The 25,814-nt window shown below is 43.3% G+C and overlaps 1 protein-coding gene across 6 annotated transcripts; it reads left to right on the top strand.

The window, feature by feature from the left end:
- The first annotated feature begins 1,092 nt into the window (after positions 1–1,092).
- On the top strand, positions 1,093–22,976 carry LOC124058403 (transducin-like enhancer protein 1). 6 transcript variants are annotated; one of them, XM_046387623.1, is made up of 20 exons: positions 1,093–1,900; positions 2,256–2,356; positions 3,373–3,436; positions 4,254–4,298; positions 9,254–9,316; positions 9,454–9,528; positions 12,133–12,349; positions 12,598–12,614; positions 14,900–15,013; positions 15,145–15,198; positions 15,403–15,552; positions 15,713–15,851; positions 16,236–16,435; positions 18,009–18,085; positions 18,331–18,580; positions 18,807–19,054; positions 19,617–19,764; positions 19,857–20,007; positions 20,349–20,425; positions 20,767–22,976. In XM_046387623.1, exons 1-20 carry the CDS (start codon positions 1,877–1,879, stop codon positions 20,872–20,874), a joined length of 2,322 nt encoding a protein of 773 aa, XP_046243579.1. In that variant the 5' UTR covers positions 1,093–1,876; the 3' UTR covers positions 20,875–22,976. The 6 variants fall into 6 exon arrangements, with proteins under 6 accessions (XP_046243579.1, XP_046243578.1, XP_046243581.1 ...); XM_046387622.1 differs by having other exon boundaries at positions 12,130–12,349; XM_046387625.1 differs by having other exon boundaries at positions 1,094–1,900; positions 9,454–9,495.
- Positions 22,977–25,814: the final 2,838 nt, after the last annotated feature.

Raw genomic sequence — 25,814 nt, 5'->3', positions numbered from 1 at the left:
TCCTTTGCCTGTCTGCACCCAGTGCTCCTCTCTTTTTTTTATGTCAACATCTGACCTTTTCTTTTATTTCAACTGTGTCTGTTTCTTTCTTGAACTGCATTCGCCTGCTCCAAATCAGGATTCCCCCTGCCAGCTTTAGTTTCTTTGCTTTCTTTCTCCAGGACTGTTAGACTGTATAATTCTACGGTCTAGTCCTCTTTCTTCCCTTATGAGGACTTGTATATAGCTTTATAGCGTACTGTTTTTACTTACCTTGTAAATTGTTAATTTATTTTACCTCTACATTCTTTTGTAACTGTTTTTGCAGACTCTTTGTTTTTTGCACTCCTTTTCTGTCCTTGTGAGCTGCCACAACAAGTGAATTTCCCCACTGCGGGATCAATAAAGTTCATCTTATCTTATCTTATCTTACATCACTTTTTGAAGTGATGTAACAGGGACCAGGACTTCACAATGCGACATCAACGTAACTGTATAGACTGAAGATGAAAACAGCCATAAAGGGCTTGAACGAGTAAGCAACGGATGAGCAACGTAATTATATTTCGTTTCGTTGAAGAGCAGAGAAACGCAACGGGAGTTAAAGTCCAACTAAATGAATTAGCACGCTGTATGTTATTACACAGACGCAAAGAAGGGGAAGAGAGAGAGAGATTTGAGCTGATTCGCCATGACACTTGTTAGGAAGGTTCACAGCAGCTACTAAGAACGACAGTAGTACGTGTTTTTGTGCAAGTGTGTGTGTGTGTTTGTGTGTGTGTGTGAGAGAGAGCGAGAGGGCTAATTCGTTCGTGTTTTCGAGTGCATGTGCGGGCTCACGTGTGTGTGCACGCGCACATCTTCAACCATCCTGCTGAGCCCACGTTACTTTGATTGACGGTTGAGACTTGTCTTCACCCATCGAGCTGCCCGCCCTGCGCGCCTGCGGAATGGCAGCTCCTTGCTACATTCTGATTGGCCACGATGGGAGTAGTTCAACCCGGTCAACAGACTCGGGGCAGTTTGCAGAACGGCTATTGGTCAGCTGTATAAGGTACATTAGAAACCCCACGTGGATCAGTAGCTACGATTGGTCCGTGGCCGTTTTGTGGGACGGTTTACATTTTCGGTTAGCTGGGAGCGTGAAACCGCGTGAGAAAGTTGCCATTGAGGTAAAGCCGAGCTTGGATGGCGGACTGTTGCCACTGCTGTGGGAGTTGTTGCTATCAAAACTCACAACATCTTTCCTCTTTTTTTGTAAGATCTATTTTGGACACAGGTTTGCATCCAAACAAAGCGGGAAAGTAAATATTTCGGTTTTGTTGACTGTTCGACGGCCAACTAGCGACCGCGGCGAGTCAAGTGGGAACTCTGCAATTAACTTGTGTGGATTTGTTTCTGATGCTCCGACTTAGGGCCGACAGTTTGCGGCTGTCTGTTGAGCGTCTGCTGACTTGAATTTGTTCTTGTTTGTTTGGTCGCCTCTCTGTACTCGGAATACGTTGGATCATACACAAAACAAACGCCGGAGTGATTGAGGTGGCTCCAGCCTTTTCGTTTCTCACCTGGTTCTCACCACCACCACGCCGCCTCTCTCTTGGCTGCCTCCACCTAATGAGCCGTTTCCCGTGTTTTTCCGGTTCATTTACCGCCGCACTGTCGGTGTAGCGGGCAAGAGACAACGAGACAGAGAGGAGCACGGATTCAAATTAAACGGTCGGTGAACTCGGACGGAGCGGTCGGTTTTGTTTGAAATTAACCACAGTTGGCCCTAACAACAACGGCGGATGGATTCTTCCCCGTGATCCCCAGCACCCCACATCCTCACTGTACCTTCGCTTGATCCCTCGTAACGGGACTTTAAGAAGGAAACGGTTACATCCTCCCGGAGATAACAATGTTCCCCCAGGGGCGACACCCGGTAAGACTCTTCCCCTCTTTCTTTATCTGTTGTTCACCTGGCTGTAACCGGGAGTTCACAAACAGGAAGATAACATTACCTCTTTGTCTGACCCGCGCCTCTTGTTGTCTCTTGTTGTTGTTTTAACAGCCCACGGGTTAAACCAAGCTCTCTCTTCGTGTTAATTGGGCTCTGCGTCTGCCCCGAGAAGCAGAGTGGGATTAATAATATTGTTGATTTAATAACTGCTAATAATTAAAAGTTGTTGACATTGCATGTGAGCCCAGTAAGGACAAGATGCACATTGTAGTCCGCATAATGAGGCACTGTGATGTTAATAATCCTTTGTGTGTGTGTGTGTGTGTGTGTGTCTCAGACGCCCCACCAGGCTCCAGGCCAGCCCTTCAAGTTCACCATCCCAGAGTCGCTGGACCGCATCAAGGAGGAGTTCCAGTTTCTTCAGGCACAGTACCACAGGTGGATAACACAAACGCACACATTCATACGGAAGGCACCTCCGTCGTTCTGGGCAGCCTGCTGGTCAATTTTCTCATTGTCATCCGGCCTCTAACACCAAACCTCACCCCAACCGCAGTCATACTCCTTACCATAATGAACAAAACCCCAGGTCTGGCCCCGTACTAACCCGTAAATCTGGATTAGCTTCACATACACTCATGCACACATATGCATCAGACCCAGGCATCAGCGTTAGTGCTTACACTGCGGTAGGTCTAAGTCTTGGTGATGGGTGAGAGCCAGAGGGTGGCGTGTGGGTTCAGGGTTTCATAAATCACTCCTTATTTTCCTGTGTGTGTGTAGTTGTGTGTTTGGGGAAAAGACTGCCTGAATATGTGTGCGGTTGTATTTTTCTTTGCTTTGTGTGTATGTACTTTAACTTGTTTGTGTTGTCAGGGAGGGTTGGCCGCAACAGGTGAAAAGGCACTGACCTTGCTTTGTTTGAAATTCATATTCTAAGTCACACATGCAAATAGCAGGGTTAAACCAAACATCATACATCCAGCAGAGAGTGGTTATAATAATTTGACAGGAAGAATCGTCTCCATTTCACTTTCATTCTTCTGAAATGACTCTGCACTGTTTAGGTTTCTCTTTGAATTTGCGTTTATGGGTGCATTACTCAGTAAGTGTGTGTGTGTGTGTGTGTGCAGCTGTATGCTGCTGAACCAGTTCAAAATATCTATTGTAGCAAAACTGCTGGAGGATCAACAAGTAGTTTGTTTAGTATCCTCACTGTTTATGCTAAGATTGAGCACACGGAAGAGAGATATTCATGTACCTGTCCAAAAGATGTGCTAATATTCCACAGTCAAAACAAGCTAATAACCATCCCCAGGGCTGATCATTATTTATATCGATTCCAAATCTGTGGACAGTTGGGGTGCTGGTTTACACTGACAGGCTTGGACTAAATGCGATCAAATTTGTTCACCTTGAAAAGTTCTGAGTTTTTGCTTTGTTGTGTTTTTCAGTCTCAAGCTGGAGTGCGAGAAGCTGGCCAGTGAAAAGACAGAGATGCAGAGACACTATGTCATGGTGAGATCTGCATGACGCTCAGTTCATTTCCCCTCACAACATCTTATACTGGGCCTTTTACCCTGCTGCAGCGAGTGCAGTGTCCCTACCAGCTCCGTTTGTTCCGGAGCTGAAGATCTTACCAAAGGCTGATAAATGGAAAGTCTTATTTGGAGATTAAATGAATGTTGTATTTTTTCTGAACCAAGGGAAAAGGCATATCAGAAAAACTGCACATGAAAATAACAGTAACACCTGTTTTTATTGTGCGTAGTTGTACAGAATTTCCTTCCTGAGACATTCTAATGAAGATGATTTGATTGTCAGACGAGACTGCATAACGACTTTGCAAATTTGTGAGTAGAGCAGATTATTCATTTCGATTAAGCCGAGCTGCAGTATTTCAGCAAACCCGTCGTTTCACAAGATCGAACGAATGAGATTCTGCATTTATCTCATCTTTCTAAAGGGAAATTCATTTACATTTATTTCACCTGAATCAAAATGAACTCAAAGGCCTAGTGTGTCAAACAAATTTGTTCTGACACAGACACAAACAAAATACAGTTAGGCTGTTCTGAGTTATTCGCTACCACATCTCTCTACTTGGCCTTTATGCGGACCCTCTTGCACAGGTAACAACCATTTGATTTCAATGCTGTCACTTTCAAATGTAGTTTGATTGCTGTGTGAGAATGACCAGGTGTGGCACTCCATTCACAAAAGATTTGCATCGCCTGTAAGGTTGCATATATTCTCTTAGCTGATTAAGCCCTTTGTTTCAAAGGTTCAGAGTTCTTTTTACTAATCTAACCATCTGATTCTCTCTCCTCCTCAGTACTATGAGATGTCTTATGGCCTCAACATTGAAATGCACAAACAGGTACGGATGCTTATCTGTTTGCCTCTTGCCTACCCTCTGCATCTTCCTGTTTGACTCTCTTCCCCTTTCTGTCTCTCTTTCTCTGTCTCTCTCTCTCTCTCTCTCTTCCCGTCCCGTCCCTCCCTCTCTCTCTCTCTCTCACTCTCTCTCCCCCTCCCTCTCTCTCTCATGGCAGGGTTTTGATGTATTTGGTTTGTCTGCCTGTTGATGTGTCCTTGTGTACGTGCAAATGCTTTTGTGTGTGCTTTACTGTATCCCCTGTGTGTGTGTATGTGTGTTTATTTGTGATCGATGGGCCTCTGTCTCCATTTCCCCAGTTAGGGCAGGCCGCCTGAGCCCAGAGGCAGGATGAATGGCTCTGTAGATTGATTGGTGCTGTCTAGGGGAGCGGCCTGCTTTATTACATTAGAGGGGCAGGGCTGGGGAGGGCAGAGGAATCGATCAAGTTGAGGCCAGCAGAGGAGAGACAGTGGAGCTCCCCTTTTTAGAAGCAGGGAGGCAAAAACACAGCAGTACACACTTTAATAGGGCAGGAGCACGAGTGTGCTAACGTGAAATGTAGAAAGGACTCTTACCTATTGTAATGTAAGGCACTGCATAAATATGGTTTGCATAAATAATGTATGTAAACCATAGACGATATAAATAGTGGACAGAGCTTCCAGGTCGGAAAGCAAAGCCAGTATGGAAGTGCCTTCAACTTTCATCCTTTCTAATGGACAGCAGGTTATGTGACTCTGGTAGCAAACAGAAGTCTGATTGTATGAAAGCCTATGATGACATGACCTTACTTCTCCCTTGATCTGTTACCTCAGTAAACTGTTGCCTAAAGAGTTTGTGCTTCTTCTTCGATACACCACTTTAGTCACCGTAGTCCAGTTTAAAAATAGATCATCTAAAACAGATGATACAGCAGTGAATTTAAGGGCGTTGCCACCACGGTGTGTCCTCAGGTTGTCAGTTGAATCCAATCAGGATAGAGACGTGGCAAAGTATATCCTTCCCTGCTCCACCCTTTCATCCAACTTCTGGCTCCAAAAAAATCAAGATGGTGCCGGCCATAATGCCAAATTAGAGGCTTCAAAATGTTAGTCGACAAACCAATAGGTGAAAGACAGTGGCTTTGCACTTGATATATGGACATGAGAACAGGGACAGTGGAACACATGCACGCTAATGTACGCACAGAAAGTCAAACATTTTTATTCATGTGTACATACACAAAATGGGCAAATATACTGTGTTGACACACGGATGAGGAGGGAAGACGCTCCCTCTCTTTCTCATGCAGTCGACACATTTCCCCACAGAAATCATGCATGAGTCACAATGTTTACAGGTACCGTAATTATCACAGACATTGACAGACCAGAGGAAGTAGGACAGGGTGTCCGGGGGGACCTCAAAATGTATTAAAACTTGATAAATTTATTTAACCACAATTAAGACCCTTTAAAAAGTCTCAAGCACCATTTCCTGAGGTATTAACTTTTATAGCCTCTTCTCAATGTGTATAGTTATTTAAAGGTAAGGTTTGTGTGAGTTACGGCACTGCATAGGTGCATTGTCTGATTCCATGTAGTTTATTTATGGAATCCTGCTAGGTTTATCCTGAAATGGACTCAATCCCTGACTGACTGACTTCTACTTGATAATGTTACGTGAAGGTCCGTTTCAGCCCGGGTGTTAACCTGTGATAGGTGTAGCCTTAATGAGGATCAGTGCCCAGCAGTGGCAGCCGGATGTTTAAAACTCTGTGTAGATTCTTGACCAAAAATGTGTGTATACAAGACAGAAATATGCACAATTGTCATCTTATCATCAAGCTGTATGTGTGACTGATTGTGTTTTGTGAATCTTAAGCCATGTGGAAAAGGATGCACATGCACAAGCATTATTTGACTTCCACTATTATTCATAAATGGATGTAACAACCATTTGCATATTGATGCTTAATGTCTGCTCCACCACTGTCAATGAGAAGAAAAATACGATTTAACCAAATCTGTGGCATCAGTGATCAACAAATCAGTTGTCATTACATACAACTGTTAAGCACAGCTGTGGCTATTCATAGTGCCTGTGCCAGTAATATATCACCTATACTTGTAAAAGACTCTAATATCTCACTCATCGTTATGAATGTATCTCGTGCTGAAACTGACTTTACAAAGCGCTTCGCAGTTCAGGATCAAATGAAATGATAATTAACAGGGAAATAATGGTTCCGATAAAAAGTGATGAAAAATCATCACTCATAAATATAAATTTAAAATTAAGTTTGTAAATATGCCTTTGAACACACAATAATACAATCAGTGAAACTGGAAAATAACTTAAACAAACAATGTTTTCCTGTCATTATTCATGTCCACCTCATCATTTAGCCTGCAGATGTCTATTGAGAACTGTGTGTATGCTGGCCTGTGGTCTGTCTGAGGTGACACATTCTCACCGTTGTGTGTACGTATCCTTTTTATAAATACATCTGGTCCCGGGTCTGTGCTGCACATTTCTGTGCTAGACCACCACCACCACCACCACCACCACCGTCCCTACACCGAAGCACTTTTATATTGTAGTAAATGTAGAAGTTAAAGTGTGTCGCTCAGTGAAACCGGTTAGAACTTGAAGTGTCAGGAGGCCTTTAAGTGTATGGAAAGGATCTTTATAAAGGCCCTAAAGTGATTAAATTTAACTTCAGGGTTCCTGCATATGCCCTGTTGGAGGTGGATTGGCCTGACTGCTTCACTGAGGACTGGGGATGCTTCCTTGACTCTCTCACACTCCCTCCCTGAGTTTTTTTTTTTTCCTCATCTTCTCCTGCTCCTTCTGTGTTATTCTTCTCTGTTTACAGCCCAAGTTCTCTCGTTTTCTTACTGCCTTCCTCATTCTCCATTTTAAAAGCATGGGATCTCTTCTTCCTTGTGATGCACCCCCACTCTCGTTTCTCTTTTTTTTTTTTCTCTTGGCTCCTCTTTCGTTTTATGTCCATGTGAAGCTACTGTTCTTTCATTGCGAGGTAGATGCGTCTATTGTTCACGCACACACAAACACACACACACACAAAATCTCCAGGGGAGGTCATTAGCTTTGGGCTGCAGTTGTCAGAGCAACAAGTTAGTGTGGGCGGGGGTAGGACATGGGGGATACAGAACAGCCCATGTCCTGCTGGGGAGGTACGAGTATGTGTGTGTGTGTATGTAGCGTGGCAGTAATGCTTCAATTATATGTGTAATGGGAATCCTGTTCTCCGTTAGCACATTGTTTGTGTGTGTGTGTGTGTATATACTATGCATCTTCTCTCTGTATCCTCAAATTTGTTTACCCACTCAATCAATTATATCACCTGGTGCACCATAGCAATTCTGTAATGTTGTTATTCAGAAACTGATATGAAAAACTGTCCCACAAGTGCATGAGTTGTTTTATTATTTTATTTCCCCACAATGTCCGTGAGTCACAATTTCTAGGGCATGAGACTTCAGGTATTTGTGGCTGGATTCGTCTGTTTGATCCTTGTTAGGCTTGTCAGTTAGCTTTGTTAGATTAGCTGAGCTGACCTGATAGTAGTTGGTCAGACTATTCTCAGACAGCCTAATCAGTGAGCCTTTTATACAAGGCTAATTATAGGCTTACAACTCAGGATTCTGAGAAGACCCTTGCAGGTATAGACCGCCGGAAATAGATCTTTATTTAGAGCGTTCTGTGCATGGAATAAGGTGGACATAATAAGATTGAGTTACAGTGTGCCGAAGTCAGCGTCTCAGGAGCTGGCCAGGGTGTAGCCTTCTACAGAGCTGAACGTGTGCTGTTAAAGGTGCATCATTCTAAATCATTGTGGAGCGGCTGCGGTAACAGGTACATCAGGTGCGGTGGCGAAGTGTACCGCATAAATGCAGCATGGTCAGCTATGCTAAAGCAGTTAAATACAAGCATTGTAGACAAGTTTTGGTGTGTCCCATTTGACTTCTTGACATTTTCTTACTTCAGTCTCTCTTTCAAACTCAATGCTGACTGAATGATGCTCGAGTGCTGCTTAGATGCGGGTGGATTACATGGATAAAATGGATAGAGTTTATGCTCCAACGTCCTTAACTTCAACGCGTCCTTAGCTTTTGGTGCACTTAAACTACCACAGATGATCCCGCTGTGCTGTGGGATAGCAAATGTCTTTTTAGTTTGATGACGTCTTTTCGGTCTTGACTCGTTTCAAGCAGATTTGAAAAGTTTCCATAATCCCACATGTCATTAGTGTTTAATATGAAAATCGTCCAACTTTTTCACTTTCATAGAACAACACATAGCCATTTTAAGATTTAAAACCCAGCATGTGTATCTATTTATGTGGGATGTGTGTATCTGATGAGCCATTACCACGTTTCATGGCTCCTCCAGTTCCCTCTTCACCCTGGCCTTCTTCGTATCAATTTGATTGGATGATATGTAATATGAGTCCCCTTATCTGATTTGGTGCCACTGTGGGGGTATCTGGTTTCAGCCAATTGTTGCCACCTCCGGGGGGTTTGGGGGGCAGGCGGATGTGTTGGCATGGATACTGGGGGAGAGCAAATGAAGTTAGAAGCTGATGAGATTATGTTGAAGTGCTGATGGGAAGAGGGACAGGAGCACAGAGGATAGAGAGAGAGAGCAAAAGTAATACAACAGGCAAGAGGGAAACTTGAGCTCACTCGGATGATTAGAGAAGAAAATCTCATTGTGCTGTGTTTGTGTGTTATGCTGAAAATGGCCCAAACTGGATTTGTGTGTGGAGGAAAGTGGATGTGTGTCGTTATCATAGACTGGTAGGGGTTTCAGTGTGTGTGTGTGTGTGTGTGTTTGCGTGTTTGTATTACTTTATTGGTGTTACTGAACAGCTGTCTTGCTACGTGAATGTAATTATGTTATTAACAATTAAATCTCTTTCTGTCTCTGTGTGTCTCCTTCTCCATCAGACTGAGATTGCCAAGAGACTAAACACCATCTGTGCACAAGTCATTCCCTTCCTCTCACAGGAGGTAAGTATGGGTGACTTTGAGTTACAGACTTTTTTTAAAATGCCATTTACACATTCAAGAAGTCTCCATTAGCTTTACTGATAAATCAGCCTTTTATTCCTCTTGGTCTTTAGCCACATTGTCTTTGTGTTTTGCAGCACCAGCAGCAGGTAGTCCAAGCTGTGGAGCGAGCTAAACAGGTGACTATGGCAGAACTCAATGCGGTCATTGGGGTACGTGGACTGCCAGGTCTTCCACCCACAGTGTGTATTCTTCTACTTACTCTTTACTCTCAGCTCATGTCTGTATGTACTCTTGTACTGTGTGTTCTAAAGGGCACTTGTTATTTGACTATGTACATGCCCGATATTCAGTAGTGCTACTTGTACTGGATGTGAAAGAGCAACCAGCATGTCATATTTACACTAGTATAGCATTGTAACTACTGTAATTGAAATGTGAAACTTTGTGTATGCTTGAACACAACACCAAAGTGCGTAAAGTAATTATTTATTTATTTGGATCTCACTTAAAACTCACGGAAACTCTACATTGTAGGCATATAACTGACACTGTGTTCTAAAGGAAGTGCAGGTATATTAATTCTTTGATCAGTAATCTAATCTCAAGGTCGTGAGCACATATACAGAACAAATATAAAAGACTTGGTAAGAACATTAAAGGGGAAATAAAAGTAAGTCTGTGGTTGCTGTTAGTTTCTTATTTTTATATCCTGCAGGTCTAGAAATGAAATGGATTGATAGAACAGATTTTTTTTTGCATTGGAGGAGAAGTGAATAGAGGGTATGAATGAGTGGGAGAAGTGTGATGGGAGGTGTTTATTGAAGAGGTGTCGTCAGCCTACGGTGAATGGGGCATGACCAGCCATTCAGACTTGAGCTGAATAGGGGCTGGCACATTGAGTGTCGAAAAGAAATTCCAGAAGTATAAACTTTTTCCTTGTGGTTTCGCTGTGATGTTTATGTAAAAAGAGTTGAGCTGTTGGCGGTGACTTTTTGGGTGGGATGGGATTTTGCAGAGAATACACTGCTTTATAGGAGCCATAGGGTGCATGAGTGGCGGGAGATGAGGCCAGGGGGTTGAGCTGAAGGGGAATGTGGGGGAAAATGAAGGGGGTGTCTTCATAGTTTTAGCTTAGGAAAGAGTGGGCAGTGGATTCGGAGAGTTAAATGTGAGGTGGGCTTGTTAGTTGGCGTGGACTGATGGGGGGGGGGGGAGTGTTGTGATGTGTGTGTGTGTGTGTGAGATGGGGGATTTGGCAGTTGCTGTTTGAGTCTTAATTGCAGGATTTCAGTGTTTGTAAAAGGTGGTGGTGGTGGTGGGGGGTCACGGCGTTGCCCTTACACTCCCCTCTCCCCCCCTCCTCCCACGCCAACCTGTCATTCACCCTGTTTGTGAGTTAAATGAGTGTAATGAAGCATGTTGCCCCTACTTCTGCACACACACACACACACACACACACACACACACACACACACACACAGCGCATACATGCATACACACCAGCTCACACTAACATCCCATGACAAACCGGGCTCCCCTTGCCTCGACCAATACTTCCCCTCCATTTACTCCCATCAGGGGTTCTGTTTGTGTATCCATGTGTGTGTGTTTTTGCATCTGTTTGTGTGTGCGTCTGGGCGCAGCGGAGCGTGCATTTCTGTTATCCCCAGAAAACAACAGGCAGGGGCTGGGTATTTGAGCGAGGATGTGTGTGCGCCGGCCTGGTTTATCTAGACTCTCTGTATGCATGTTAGTGTGATCAAGTGTGACGTGTGGGTGTGTTTATGTTTGATTGTTTGGCAGGCGAGCCAACGTGGGGAAATTGAGTGTGTGTGTGTACAGGCAGGCATGGAGGTTGATGCTAAAAGACTGCTTCGTTGTTTTGCTTTCATTCATCGGGGCAGGATGCAGAGAGTGAAGGATGGATAGAAAGGAAAAGAAAAGGCAGGGGCTCGGGAGAGGGGGAGTGGGTTAGTCAATTAGGTGAGATAAAAGTCGGTTTGACCTTCAGCACTCCTTCCACCCCTGCCGAGTCGCCTCCTGTGTCCCCCCCTCCCCGCTCTCCCTCCTTCCTCCTCCCCTCCCGGTGGCGAATCAGTGAGCTTGGATTCCCGCGGCTACTGTCTGAGGAGGCAATAATGATGTTTTGGAACACAAAGGCATTTCACGCTCAGACGAGCGCCTGATTTGGTGTGAAAGAGAGAGCGGGGCTGCCAGCCAAACTCCCTCTCCCTCCCTCTATCTGTGACCCTCTTCTCTCCTCCCCTCTCTCCTCAGCCGCCTTACTCCCTCACAAGACCTGACAGTGCAGGCAGCAGCTGGGGCTCTTAGCTCTCTCCCCCCACTCAGTCATTCCTCACCCCCCCCCCCCCCCCTTTTTTACCACCACATCCTCAGGCTCTGGGCTGTGATCCCAGCTGTCAGTATTGTTCAGTGTTTGACCCCAGAGGGAGGAGGGTGTGAGTGTGCGTCAGTGTGTGTTTGGCGGTGTGTAGGGGGAAAGGATGTGTTCACCGCCTTGTAGACAGCAGCAGCTTGTTGAGGTGGTGTAAACCCAGACACTGAAGAAACTGTCCCATCTGTTGAAGACTTCAATAGGGCAATAGAAATCTCTATTGATTAGGTTGCAGAGTGCTATTGATTTCTACCTATTGATGGCTCAGTTTAATTCACATATTGAGATTTTGTTGTCACAGGTCAATTTTTTGACTACATCCAGTGAGCTCAACGTCTGATTTTTTTTTTGCAACATGCAGGTCTTTTCTCTCAGCTCAACTGAATGCCTCTTACTGTCGTTTCTTTCTCTCTAGCAGCAGCATCTATCCCATAACCATGGTGGTGCCCCTGTGCCCCTCACCCCTCATCCTGCTGGCCTCCACCCCTCTCAGCTGGGTGGTTCAGCTGGTCTCCTGGCACTGTCAGGGGCACTTGGTGCTCTTCCTCCCCATCTGGCAGGAAAAGATGGTGGTGATAAAAAGCCCCACCTGTCTGGACCAGACTCACATCCTGCAGGACCTGAGCACCTGAGAGGTGAACAAACACACCCCTGCACCACCAGAAATATCACTTCTATTACTTTTTTGGGGGGGGAAAAAGTTTGGCCTTCTACCAAGTTTTCTTTCTGTTCAGTTTTGCTATTTACTAATGCAGCGAAATGTACACTTCACATTTCTAACACATTCTCATTTCTATTTTTACTTCTTTTTTTTCGTTTTCTGCACTGTTGCACACCCAACCCGATGACCTCAACCACATGTATGCATTTTCAACGGCAATAGAGCGGGAGCCTGGCACAGTAAGTACTTCCTCTTTCTGCAGTAATGTTTACTAATCTGGCAAACAGTTTATTGTCTTGTCTCTCTTAAAGGGGTAGTTTTGGTTTTGGGGAATTTGACTTTGTTCTCAACAGTGAGATTAGTTTGTCTTAGCTCAGTTGATAGATGTTTATGGAATCAGTAAGCTCCACTCAAGCTGAAGGAAAAGCAAATTTAAACTGTCTGCTCTAAGTAGACTACATTTAGTTTACATATAGCAGTTTGAGGTAATGATCTCAATGTGTGCATTATGATAAATGGTAAATACTCTCTGTGATGTAGACTTGGTTGTCTTGAACCAACCACTGAATTGTCTCACATAATTGTATTTTATTGAAAATACAGCATCTAAGGAGTCACATCACGTTTATCACCAAGTAATAGAAAAACAGAGACTTGAAATTTAAAAGGGGATACTGGGCACCGTGCAGCTGAGCCAGACTCACTTTTTTCATTTTTATAGTATTGCTTTTGTCAACCTATTTTTTTGCTGCAGTGACCCAATTTCCCCTCAGGGATCAATGAAGTTCACCTCACCATGTCATTATGCATGAAAGCATTTAGCTGTTTTTTTTACCTCTGTTTCACAGCCAAATAACTTTCATCCTCAAGATGTATATTTTTGACTGTCAATTTCAAAGTGTGTGTGCGTTTGTTTGTGTGTTTGTGTGTGTTTGGGGAGCTCTCTCGGGTAGAGCTTGGCCTGCTCCTTTAGTTCTGTCCTAGATTTGCTCTGAACTGTTGGGTTGCTTTTCTCCTCCAAATGAGCTTTTTAGCATGGTCACACAGAAATACACACATACACACACACACTCCTCCAGCCTAGCCTGCATTGTTGTGCCTATTTAACACCTCAGTGAGCAGATTACCCCCTTCTCCCCCCTCCCCCCACCGCCCCTGATCCCGCGCTTAAAGACTCTCATTGTGTTTAATATCACCACCACTGAGAGGGGAGGTTTGAGAAAGGGAGGGGAAAGGGGAAGCAGTCATATGACACTGAGCTTGTGTGTGTGTGTGTGCGCGTGCACGTACGTGAGAGAGAGAGAGAGAGAGACCATGCTAAAAGTGAACAGGGGAGAGACGGGAGGGGGGAAATTGCTTATGTTTTGCGGGTCAGTGCTCCTGTGCTCAGCTCACTAAAACCTTTCAATAAAGGGGGAGGAGGTGGGAGGGAGGGAGGAAGAGAGGAGGGCGTGAAGGAAGGGGCCTTTGGCAGAATACAGATTTTCACCCCTCTTTCTCCTTCCCCCGTCTCTTGTCACCCTTTCTTCTTCTCCACACTCTCACACCCTCCTTCCATCCTCTGTCCTCTAATCTCATACCCTCCCTGTCCCCCCTTTTCTCACCCTCCTCCCCCTCTGCCTCCTCCTCTCTTAGCTATTCCTCCTTCATTTACCCTTTTCCCCCCTCAAAGCTCAAGCGCAGACTGGCTAGATGTGTGCATGTGCATGTGTGTTTGTGTATGTTGGATGCACATTTCATTGACAGGCTGAGATTATAATGGACTCAACATGAAGCTTTAATCCATTAACAATAGGATCCGTTGGTCAGGTGGCTGGGGGGGGCTAACTCTGTGTGCGTGTGTGTGTGCGCGTGCATGCGCGTGCGCCTGTGCGTGTGCATGTGTATGTTGGTATGCATATGTCTGTGTCCGCGCGTACATGTAGTCTTGGGACACAGGACGGTTATGCAAGTAATACACATGCACAGTCTGGTACACACTTGATCACACACAGGCTTTTACAGTCAATTACACACACACAAACACACACACACACACGCACAACTGCAGCTGGTGCAGCTTGTCAGAGCCAGGAGAGGGAGCACTGATAGATTTTGAGAGCCACTTAGTGTAATCATCAACTTCAGAGGTGTGTGTTTGTGTGTGGCCGTGCTGGCTATGGTCAAGTGAGAAAAAAGGTTGCCGTTTAAGTGTTAGTGCTGCTTAATTCATGCTTATGTGAACTATTAACCTATTTGCAAGTAAGAGTCTGTTTTTCTAACCTGCTGTACACATAGCTAAATAGCTGCTGTAATTAGTGTTAGATGGATCAGACGGTTTTAGTAAGCTTATGCAGAATGCACACACAATAAAGCACAACCTGAACCGTGAATGGCAACATTGTCTCACCTCTGCAAATCCGTTTCCTTTTTCTATTTTCTTTGTCCTCCAAACTCCCTCCTCACTATGCCCCCCCATCTTATTTCTCTGATCTCTCTCTACTACCCCACTGTGTTCTGTCCTCTTTCTCCTCCTCATCTGCAGAGTAACTCTTTGCTGCCAGAAAGTCTTAGGAATTCGGATAAGCGTCGCAACGGACCTGAGTTTCCAAACGACACCAAGAAACGTAAGGTGGATGACAAAGACTCCAGCCACTATGTAAGAAAGGGTTCTGATGATTGTGCATGTTTCTGCAAATATTCAAGTAAAAAAAAAATTGTCTGTGCTCAAATATGTTTCACTTTATTAGTTTGTTTAATAATGTGCTAACTGATTGCCCTCCTCTGCAGGATAGCGATGGGGAGAAAAGTGATGACAATTTAGTGGTGGATGTCTCGAATGAGGTCAGTATGGTTTTGATATTTTTTTTTTTCTCCCTTGATTTTTCAGTAGTTAGGATGACTGTGTTCTGGTGGAAGGGATGCAGTCCCCTTCTAAATGAACCTCAGTAAACAGTTGTGAATCTTCCATCCAGGAAAATGCCAGCATGACTTTTGTGCAGCAAGTTTGTTCTCAGGTAGTTAAATGAATCCTTGTTCCTCCACCAGGATCCTGCCTCCCCTCGTGGCACACCTCTCCCCTCCCCTAGAGAAAATGGCTTGGATAAAGCGCGTCTTCTCAAGAAAGACCCTTGTAGTCCAGCCTCTACTGCATCATCAGCTAGTTCCTCTTCCCTCAAGTCCAAAGAGATGCCAATGGTACAGATGAACAAGACTAAATTGCCTGAGTTGTTTTAGTATAGTTTGACGAGGCAGACAGATTGATTTATAGATTGAGTACTTCCATATTTCTTGTATGCCTCTAAATTTTCTCTCTTTCTCTCTCTGTCCTGTTTCCTCTGTCCTCTGTCTCTGGCAGCGAGACAAGGCAGGTACACCTGGGCTGAAGTCAAGCACACCCACCCCAAGAGGTGACTCCACCCCTGGTCCGAGCTCCACTCCCGGAATCCGGCCCAGTCTATCAAAACCTCCTTCGATGGAGATACCTCATCCACCCAGTAAGTATAAACATTTTTAAATGAATTATACAACAAGTTGTGTTATTTTGATATGGTAATCATTGCCAGAGGGCAATCAATTGTATCCAATTACCCCTCAGGAAAACTCAACTTTAAGAGTCGAAGGGGCTTTGGATAAATGATGTAGGACTTTGAAAAGAACTGTTCTTCCAAGTTTTGATCACTAATGTTCCATGGTACAACCTCATGCCTATGCAGCGTTCCCCACAGTACGCTTGATATGAAAGATAAATCTGTTCGCCAGCAAATCACACTTTTGGTTTGAAATCTCTGTTTGTATATGCTTAACTTTGTATCACTCCCAAAGAAAAACAGTTACTAGTAATATCAGATGACTGTGGTAATGGGGTTTCTCCTCCTCAGCTGCAGGTTTGCGGACCCCCCTAGCTGTACCAGGTCCATATCCGGGGGCATTTGGTATGTTGCCCCACCCAGCAGGGATGAATGGGGAGCTCGCTGGTGCTGCTGGAGCTGCGGCTTATGCTGCCGGACTGCATAACATGTCACCCCAGATGAGTGCTGCTGCTGCGGCCGCTGTGGCGGCGTATGGCCGTTCGCCCATGGTGAGTGGCAAAGGCTGAAGGCTTTGGTAAAGTGACATTTTGCATCTGTGGGTGTTCATCTGCTGCATCACACAGATATAGAAAGCCTATGCAAAATATAAAACATAAGTAGTGTACTGTATAGAAGTTGTTTATTTTTGTTTTTTCATACGTTACTAATTGTTACCCTACAATGATACAATATACATACGATTTGTAACCACCCTCATGACTCAATATTGAATCACGGTTGATGCAGTTTGGCTTTTTTGACCGTAATGAACAGAAATCTCAAAGTGAAAACATATAAAGTAAGAACCAATCTGAAACATAAAATCATTCAATACACAAGTCTCCCCCTTCAGTATTTTGTAGAGTTTCTTTTGGCATGAATCTCAGACTTGACTCTGTAGACAAACCAGTATCCGTTTTGTACATTTGGGCAAGTGTTTGTCCAACTATTTTTTTTTATAAAAGTTGGTGGTGATGGTGAATGTGAGCAAATAGAGAAGAGTACATTTTCAGGCCATGCCTTTGACTTCTGCTGCCTTCATGTTTTTTTTTCCCCAACAATGACTTCCTGTTTGCTTTTCTCCCTGAAGCGCCTGGGCAACAGTTATGCACAGTGGAACCCTGTAACCTGCCCCAGGCAGATTTAAAGCTGAGCTATAGTACATTCTTTCCATTATTTATGATGGACCTTACACTGTTCTGAGGGAATATGCAGTGTGTTGGAGATTTTCTTTCCTGTGATATGTACTTTTCAGTAACAGCAGATTTCATCTTCTGTCTTCATAATGTAGCTGTTGCCAGGAAAATAACTGCAGTAACGGTTGCACCGCACCTTCCAGGCATTTAAATTAAAATCACTTGCCACACCTTGATTAAACACTGGTGATCTCGATCCAGCTTCTTATAGAATGTCGAAAATCTGCCACGACTGCTGGAATGAATTCTGAAATCAATTCTGAAATTAATTATGAAATCAATTATTTCGTCTATTAAAAGTTTTACTTTAACCTCTTTTCTCCTTGTTGAAAAATCGGATCCAGTGTAATTCAGTGTTTTAAAACACTGAAAGATCAGGAAGTTAAGGGGTGTGAATGCTTTCCACAAGCATGGGATATTTTATATTGCAACGTGTCAAAGTGGAAAGTGTCAATAGTTGCAGAGCTCTGTGTCTCGTGTCTGTGTGATAGTATTTATACAGCGACTATGCTGATGCCTATTACGTTCAATCGCCTCATCACTCTGGGCTGTATTTGCTTGGTGTTCATTACACTGTTTAAATAGGTTTAGTAGAGTCACAGCTGTGTATGTGTCTGGGCAACACTTGATAGAACCTCAGGTTGTGTACTCACCAGATGTCTATGTTGCATTCAAGGGAGCGCAAGTACTGACAGCTCTGCCTCCGTGTGTTTGCTGACTCTTAAACTTGTCATTCTGACACAGAAGGTGTGTGCTCAAGAGTGTGTGTTTGCTTTGTGTTTGTGTTCTGTTATACAGGGTAGTTTTGGCCTGTGTGTATTTTGCCAATGCCTATGGGTGCATGTTTGCACTGTGCTCATAATTAAGTCTGGGTTTTCTCCTCAAGGTTGGTTTTGATCCTCATCCTCATATGCGAGTTCCTGGAATGCCTCCCAGTCTGACAGGAATCCCTGGCGGCAAACCGTAAGTGTGTTTGCGGTAACTTATATGTTTGACGACTGATTGAATTGCACAGTGGAACAACTGATATGTCCTTGAAACCCCCCCCCTTTTGAAAATAATTACACTTATCCCCTTCTCATTTTTACCTTTGTTTTTCATTTCTGCACCTTTGTCCACTTGCTCTCTGTATTCTGTGTTCTCCTCAACACAATTTGTCATCATGTTTAACCTCTTCCCGTTGTTTTATTTTTTTTTTGTATCATCAGTGCTTACTCCTTTCACGTGGCGGCCGATGGACAGATGCAGCCAGTGCCGTTCCCCCCAGACGCTTTGGTGGGCCCAGGGATTCCTCGTCACGCCCGTCAAATCAACACACTGAATCATGGAGAGGTGGTGTGCGCCGTTACCATCAGTAACCCCACCCGACACGTTTACACAGGAGGAAAGGGTTGCGTTAAGGTCTGGGATATTAGTCACCCAGGAAACAAGAGCCCAGTGTCACAGCTTGACTGTTTGGTGAGTGAGACGGGGAGGTTGGTGGAGAAGGTATAAAGAATAAAATGTCTTTTTTGATTGTGAGAGGTGTGTGTTGTATCCAGTTTTCATTTAAACTATTAAAACCAGAATTTCTGGATTGTTTGAACTAGAAAGATATGTGTGTGGTTTTAAATAGTCAATACAGATAATAGCGTTGTATGTATAGACCAAGCCTGAAATATATTTTATGTGTTTCTCACATCAGAATCGAGACAACTACATCCGCTCCTGCCGTCTCCTCCCTGATGGCCGGACGCTGATAGTGGGAGGTGAAGCCAGCACACTCTCAATCTGGGATTTGGCCACGCCCACTCCCAGGATTAAGGCAGAGTTAACATCATCAGCTCCAGCATGTTACGCTCTGGCCATCAGCCCAGACTCCAAGGTCTGCTTCTCGTGCTGCAGCGATGGAAACATCGCAGTCTGGGATTTACACAACCAGACACTCGTTAGGTAAGAGAGACCTTGTTGCATGTGCGGTTTGATTTTGAACAGAAGGAACGTGGAGAGTGTGGCTCAGGTGAATTTTAAGGGCATCTGCAATTAGTGCCTGGCTTCTCGAACCAGCTGTCTGCCGCAGTGTTGACCTTCTATAATTAGCAGCCCCTCTGCTGTTTGACCTTTCTGATTACAAGTTGTAGTACAGAGAGGCAGAATATTTAGCACGAATACTACAAGAGTGGCTGCTGAGAGTCCCTGTAAGCCAGGCATGTCAAACCGGTCCACAGGAGGGCCGGTGTGGCTGCAGGTTTTCTTTCCAACCAAGTAGCAGCACACCAGACTTGACTCATTTAATCAACTGATCTCCGTCTTCAGACAGTTGATTGGTCAAACGGTGTGCTCTTGGTTGGTTGGCACAAAAACCTGCAGCTACACTGGCCCTCCTGTGGACCGGTTTGACACATGTGCTGTAAGCCCTCCACATTTGGTATTCGGTGATGCACACCAACTGCAATGTGTGTCTTTGTTTGAACATTTCCGTCTTTATTTAACTATGGATGTGTGTCTCCTGCAGGCAGTTCCAGGGCCACACAGATGGAGCCAGCTGTATCGACATCTCCAATGATGGCACCAAGCTGTGGACCGGAGGCCTCGATAACACTGTCCGCTCCTGGGATCTGAGGGAGGGACGGCAGCTGCAGCAGCATGACTTTACATCACAGGTACGCGCTCGTATCAGCAAACGGCGCTTCATCGACCAACCTTGAAAAACTTTCATTTTACTAAAGAGTAATTTCCCATCTCTTCTGTCCAGATCTTCTCTCTCGGCTACTGTCCAACAGGGGAGTGGCTTGCTGTGGGAATGGAGAGCAGCAACGTTGAGGTCCTTCATGTCACCAAGCCTGACAAATACCAGCTTCATCTACACGAGAGCTGTGTATTGTCCCTCCAGTTTGCCTATTGTGGTAAGCAACCAGCCGTCTTTATCTCAGTCTATATAGTCCCCCTCTCATATTCCACTCTACCGTAAAATTATTTCCTTTTAAAATGAGAGATTTAAATGTTTTGTTATGGTTCTAAGGCTTTCCTGGCATTTTTTCTTTATTAGATAGGACAGTATAGAAATAGATAGGAAACAAGGGAAGAGAGAAATGAGAACACCTCTTTAATTTCATCTGTGCTATTCTACAAATGGTTTCCTTTTTTTTCCCGCTGCTTAACCATGTTAGTGATACCATTGCCTACCTTTCTGTTTTACCCTGAGATTGCTTATTGTGGTGTGTGTGTGTTTCTGTTTCTCTACCAGGTAAATGGTTTGTGAGCACAGGAAAAGATAACTTACTGAATGCATGGAGAACACCATATGGAGCCAGCATATTCCAGGTTGGGAGACCATAAATCATAAAATTGATCATAAAATATGTATATTAACACAGCCAATCTGTAAAATTGCCCTCTCAAGTTGCTGCTGCAGCTTTAACAGGTCAGACTGTATGTTCTGGATCAGCATGCTTTTGTAAGAACGTATTATGAAACCTACTTAGTCTGGTTAACCATACAGCAATCCTGATAGGAATGAGAACACCAGACATTATTATATTTTCTAAGAGCATACTTTTAAAACCTCAAAGTACTGTACCGTGTACTTGTTCTTGATTTTATTAGGAGTTCATATATATATCTGACTGACTTTCTTTCCTCTCATCTTCTTTCTTTCTCTTCAGTCTAAAGAATCCTCCTCGGTGCTAAGCTGTGACATATCTGTGGACGACAAATACATCGTCACCGGTTCAGGAGACAAGAAGGCCACTGTTTATGAAGTTATCTACTAAAAATATGGAAAGCAAGAAAGACAGAAAGAACATTCGTTGTTTCCCCACACGGCCACTATGTTTCTAGGGATTTTCACATGTAGCCAGAAATCGCAGAAGAGAAGGATCTTGATGGCACCTTCTCTTTTCTGTTACATCTGCTGAGGAGACACAGAAAGGAGACAAACATTTTACATGCGCATGTCTGTTGGGCCTGTGCATGTGACTCCACATCAGCTGGGAATTCACTGGAGCAGCTGGATGTGAATGGAAGGAGAGGAATCATTTGGACGTTCATGTCCCTGCTGCTTTCTACTACGAACTGGACTGGGATCAGTTACAGGGACCAGACAGTGACTGAACCAAAGGGGGAGGGGCATTGTTTTGTTTTGACAGGGATCAGCTCTTCTGATGAGCGCAGTACTGAACATTGGATTTTAAAACATACTTGATTCAGTGTCATGACCTGGAGCACAGACCCCTAAACCGAACGCTCAAACCAGGTGGATGAATATAACAGACAGAAAGTGGAAATTGTGGACCGAAATGGACAAAATTATTGAGAAATGTAGGAGGAGAGGCAGCTCTCACTCCTCTGACCTTAGAACCTCAGCTTGCTGTTCTGATATGCCGACACTCTCTGAAAAGTAGCTTTTCTGACAAAAACAGAACATCCCATCCTCAGTAACCATCCTCAGCACTGTAGTCATAGCTGTCCACCTACACTCTTAGTACACACACACACACACAACGAAAGTTTCAAACATACTGAAGGCTATGTTGATTTGACCAAAATACAAAAAAAACAAGCTTTCCAAACCCAGTAAGTTTCCTGAACAGGATAATATACTCTAAATTTTGTTGTGAGAGACATAACTGGTTATTCATATTTTTTCCTCCCCAGTTCATTTGTGTTTCTGGGTGAAAGACCAATAAGTGCAAACCTGAAGTGAAAACAAGTTCCAGAGATTGAATTAATCCTCATATTCCATTGATCCTCGTCTGGTGTACCTGTTTCAACAGATCATTTCCCAGCTTATGTTTTTCCACATGGCTGCACTCCACAAGCAACATAAGCCACGGTGTGTGTCATCAGCTGCACATATTTTCAGAGTGAGCCCCACCTTTGTTCAGACTTTCTGAACAGGCAGCTGGATATGGATTCAGATTTTCAAACAGCATTTTTCCATATGGTCTTATTGAAGTGTGGACAGGGCCCTGCTGTTAGTTTTAATACAGTTCATTTGCTTGTGGTCTCTTTTACAATAAGCTCATTGATTGAGGTCATAATGATTCATATTAACTCTGACTCTTCAGTTACTGTCTTCACTGTTGTAAATTCATCCCGTCTGCGCCTTTCTCACTCTTTCATACGCCCGATGTCTTTACTATGTGGGACGGTTAATCACATTTCAGGAACATGGACCAGCTGTACTTAAAAAGATCATCTTGACAAGTAAATTAACCTTGTGTTTAAACCAGTCCTTTTTAATTGCACATAATTTTACAGACAGAATTGCCTTTTTTTTTTAATAATGTCATTTCTCTGTTAATATTCTGAAATGTGTGACATTTGTGAAAGTACAAATGTCACAGTAGTGACAAGTACAAATGCCTTTGAAAGTACAAAGTAGACTGCAATCAAGATTAAATTATTTGTCAAGGTTAGTGCAGTTCATTTTCAGCTTCATGAAGGAGTCAGTCACTTTCAGCCGTTTTTAAATTCATTAACTTCACATTTTTTTAAATCTATTTTTGTCTGTTGAATGTTTGTAAAAATGTATATATGTTTTGGTTTTTTTTTCTTACAGGACATGCTTTAGAAATAACAAACTGTTTTTTGTATTTCTTTTACATGGAAAAGAAACGTCTAATCAGGAGAAATACTAAATGGTCTTAATGCTAGCTGATCTAAAATGATTGAAATATCTAGACAATAAATGTGCGTTCTTTTGTAAGCAGTGTGGTCTTTGACTTTCTGTGTTGGTCCAAGAACACGTTTGGGAGAATCAGCCTTGTAAACAGAAGGTAGTTTCAAAGTATGTTTTCACTGAAACTCCAGGATAATGGCTGCCTCATTTGGATTTGTGTGGATGAAGCTCTGAAATAAAATGTAGTTATTACAGTGTAAAATCATCTTTTTTTGGGGGGGGGACGGGACTTGGTTTCTTTCTAAAGATGCATACGCTTGTCCCTCAATACTGTTTGCCTTTGTCATTTTGAAGGTGATTTTGGTGTTTTGGCACAAATTGAAGTGAGTGAGACTAAAATGTTCCTGCAACATTATGCAAGTCATTTAGTCACGTCCTGCAATGTAAAAAGACGAAGGAAGGTTGTATTTTTCTGGGTTCACTCCCACACACACACACGCACACACACACACACACACACATATGATATGACAAGACAGGCAGCGCTGACATGGTATCACGAGTTATATTTTGGTTTGAAGGTGTTCTGTACCATATAATGTACATATGACGGGATTAACACTTGGGATGTGATTGCCAGTGACTACAGGTACATATGCTGGAAAAGTCAGATATTACACGTATTGTGAGGAATCAGTTTTAAGTAGGAAATTGGATCCAACACATCTACGTGTTTTTTTTTTTTGTTTTGTTTTTTTTTTTTTGCAGCCTTGTGATAACTCGGTTTCAGTTCACCTGCAAACAATTTTAGCAGCTGCTGGTACTGCAGGGAGACAACATAACACTCCTCCAACAATGTTATTCCCATTTACTTTCCATGTTGAGGTGTTAATCACACAAACATGAGAGAACCCAGTTTAATGTGTACTTGACAGTCAGGCTTCTACAGCAGAAGTATGACTATCTCAGCTGGGTTTTTACATTCCTCAGACTGAAAAAGTGAACCTGGTTTTGCGCATTCCAACAGGCCCCGAAGTAGCACTGTGTCTTTGCCTATCTTGTGAAAATGAGCCGAGTTGTTTTCTCTGCTTCATCTCCACTGTTTTTAGGTCCAGCTCCAGCCTCTTGTGGTCCTGAAGTGCTTTAAGTGGATAAATGCAAAGAATGAAGAAGCTGGGTGGCCCACTCAGCCAGCCAGGGATGATTCAGCCTGCAGAGAAAAGTTACAGTTGTGCAGTGTTTTTGTGGATTTTTTATTTTTTATTTTTTTTAGCCTATTGATATGGTGGTATAGATAGTAGCAGAACAGAGCAGCTGTTCAAATCAACTGCATGTTAAATAACCAAGTCCAATCCTCTGCTTAATACTAACACCCACAACAAACAGACTATCTCTCTCTCCCCTGATGTAAACTGTAAATCTGATTAATTACTGTGAATATATAATTCTCTGTCTATCCTCGGCTCTTGTACACAGACACACACACACACACACACACCCTCTCACACACACAGACGGTGTTGTACAGTATGAGGCGATTATGTGGCAATTACAGCAGTCACAGTGACAAAATGAAAGCTGATCCTTGGAGGAAAAATATGGAGAAAATGTCACTCCAAGTTTTCAGTCAATTCTGAGATTTTGGAGCTCTGAATCACAGCGTTTTCTTTTGATCATCACCGCTGCTGCCTCTCTCCGATACACAGACGGATTATTCCCCCTAAATCTCCCAAATCCCTAATCCTATTTATCACAACGCCACACTAAAAAAAGGTGCTCTCTTCCCACTGCTCAGCTTATGTGTACAGTATGGCTGTGAGTATACTTGTATTTCTACTTTTATGAGGGCTGGTTCAGGTGCATGAGTCTAAGTTTTGATGTAGAGGTGGAATTTGGATTCATACTGCTTTTACTTATTCAGTACATTCAGAAACACGAATGAATGTGTGATAGAGTGTGTATGTGTAGCATATTATTTCATCTATTTCATTTAATTTTTATTCATTATTATTTCTTTGTGAGGGATACCTGAGTCTGGAACAGCCTGTTATAGACTGAACTAAACACTGTGAAAAGTTCACTTAAAGGTGCAATTTGTAAGATATGACAAGAAGTTAATTTCCACATCTCATTACATAATTAATAAAATGCACACGTTCAACGTTGGGGATATCTTCTAAAGTAATGACAAACATGTTAACAACATGCCATTGGAGTTGAGTTTCTGACTACCTGATGAATGTCAGTCCAGCATTCACTTTCCTTTTAATTGTTTTTCAACTCCACCAACTGGCTCTTTAGATGACAAATGCTCCACTATGTTCACCAGCTGGTCGCTAACTTTACCTGTTTGACATTTGGTGCTGGGCAGCGTTCTGTGGGTTTCTAGAGTTTGTCTGTGGTGGCCTGGTGACCTCTTTACCAACACAGTCACTTGATCCGTTGTTCCCATTACATTTTTGACGAATGCAGCTTAAAGTTTATAAATGATACATGGTATACTAAGGATAAAATGTTGTGATATGGGCGTACACGAGCACTCCACCTTCTGATTACTGTGGTGTCCCACGTCTGTCATGTCTTAATCTTTCATAGATTATAGATTTTTGTTTGAGAGGTCTATAATGCAGTTTTTAATGAATCAGAATGAAAGACAGAATTAACCATTGTTGCAACGCTTTTTAAAGTGGACATCACAGACAGTAGAGCAGTAAAAGGAAAGCTAGCCACAGTACACCCAGATTATGTTGAATCCACGTAACTGCAAGCAGGGGATAACAAGTGTTGCTGTTTCCCGCATGAATAAAACCTGGTCTTTAAAGCCATTACTTTATGCTATGTTGTCTTCAAGCCTACTCCTCCTCCTTTTCTTTCCCTATCTTTCTCCTCTCCTCATCCTAATTTATGTTTCCAAAGCTTTCGTTTACCATTATGCTTTTTTCGTCCCTCCAGGGCCCGAACTCCCTCCTTCCCTCATTTTTCTCTATGTTTTCCACAAGTTCCCAGTTATCTCTTATTTGGTAAACCGATTTTCTCTCCTCCCCCCTCAGAAAAGATACTCTCCTTTCCTCTCCTCTATCTCTCCTGAGC

Source organism: Scatophagus argus, chromosome 4 (genome assembly GCF_020382885.2).
Source record: "Scatophagus argus isolate fScaArg1 chromosome 4, fScaArg1.pri, whole genome shotgun sequence".
Lineage (NCBI taxonomy): Eukaryota > Metazoa > Chordata > Actinopteri > Scatophagidae > Scatophagus > Scatophagus argus.
This window is presented reverse-complemented; position numbering and strand designations above follow the sequence as displayed.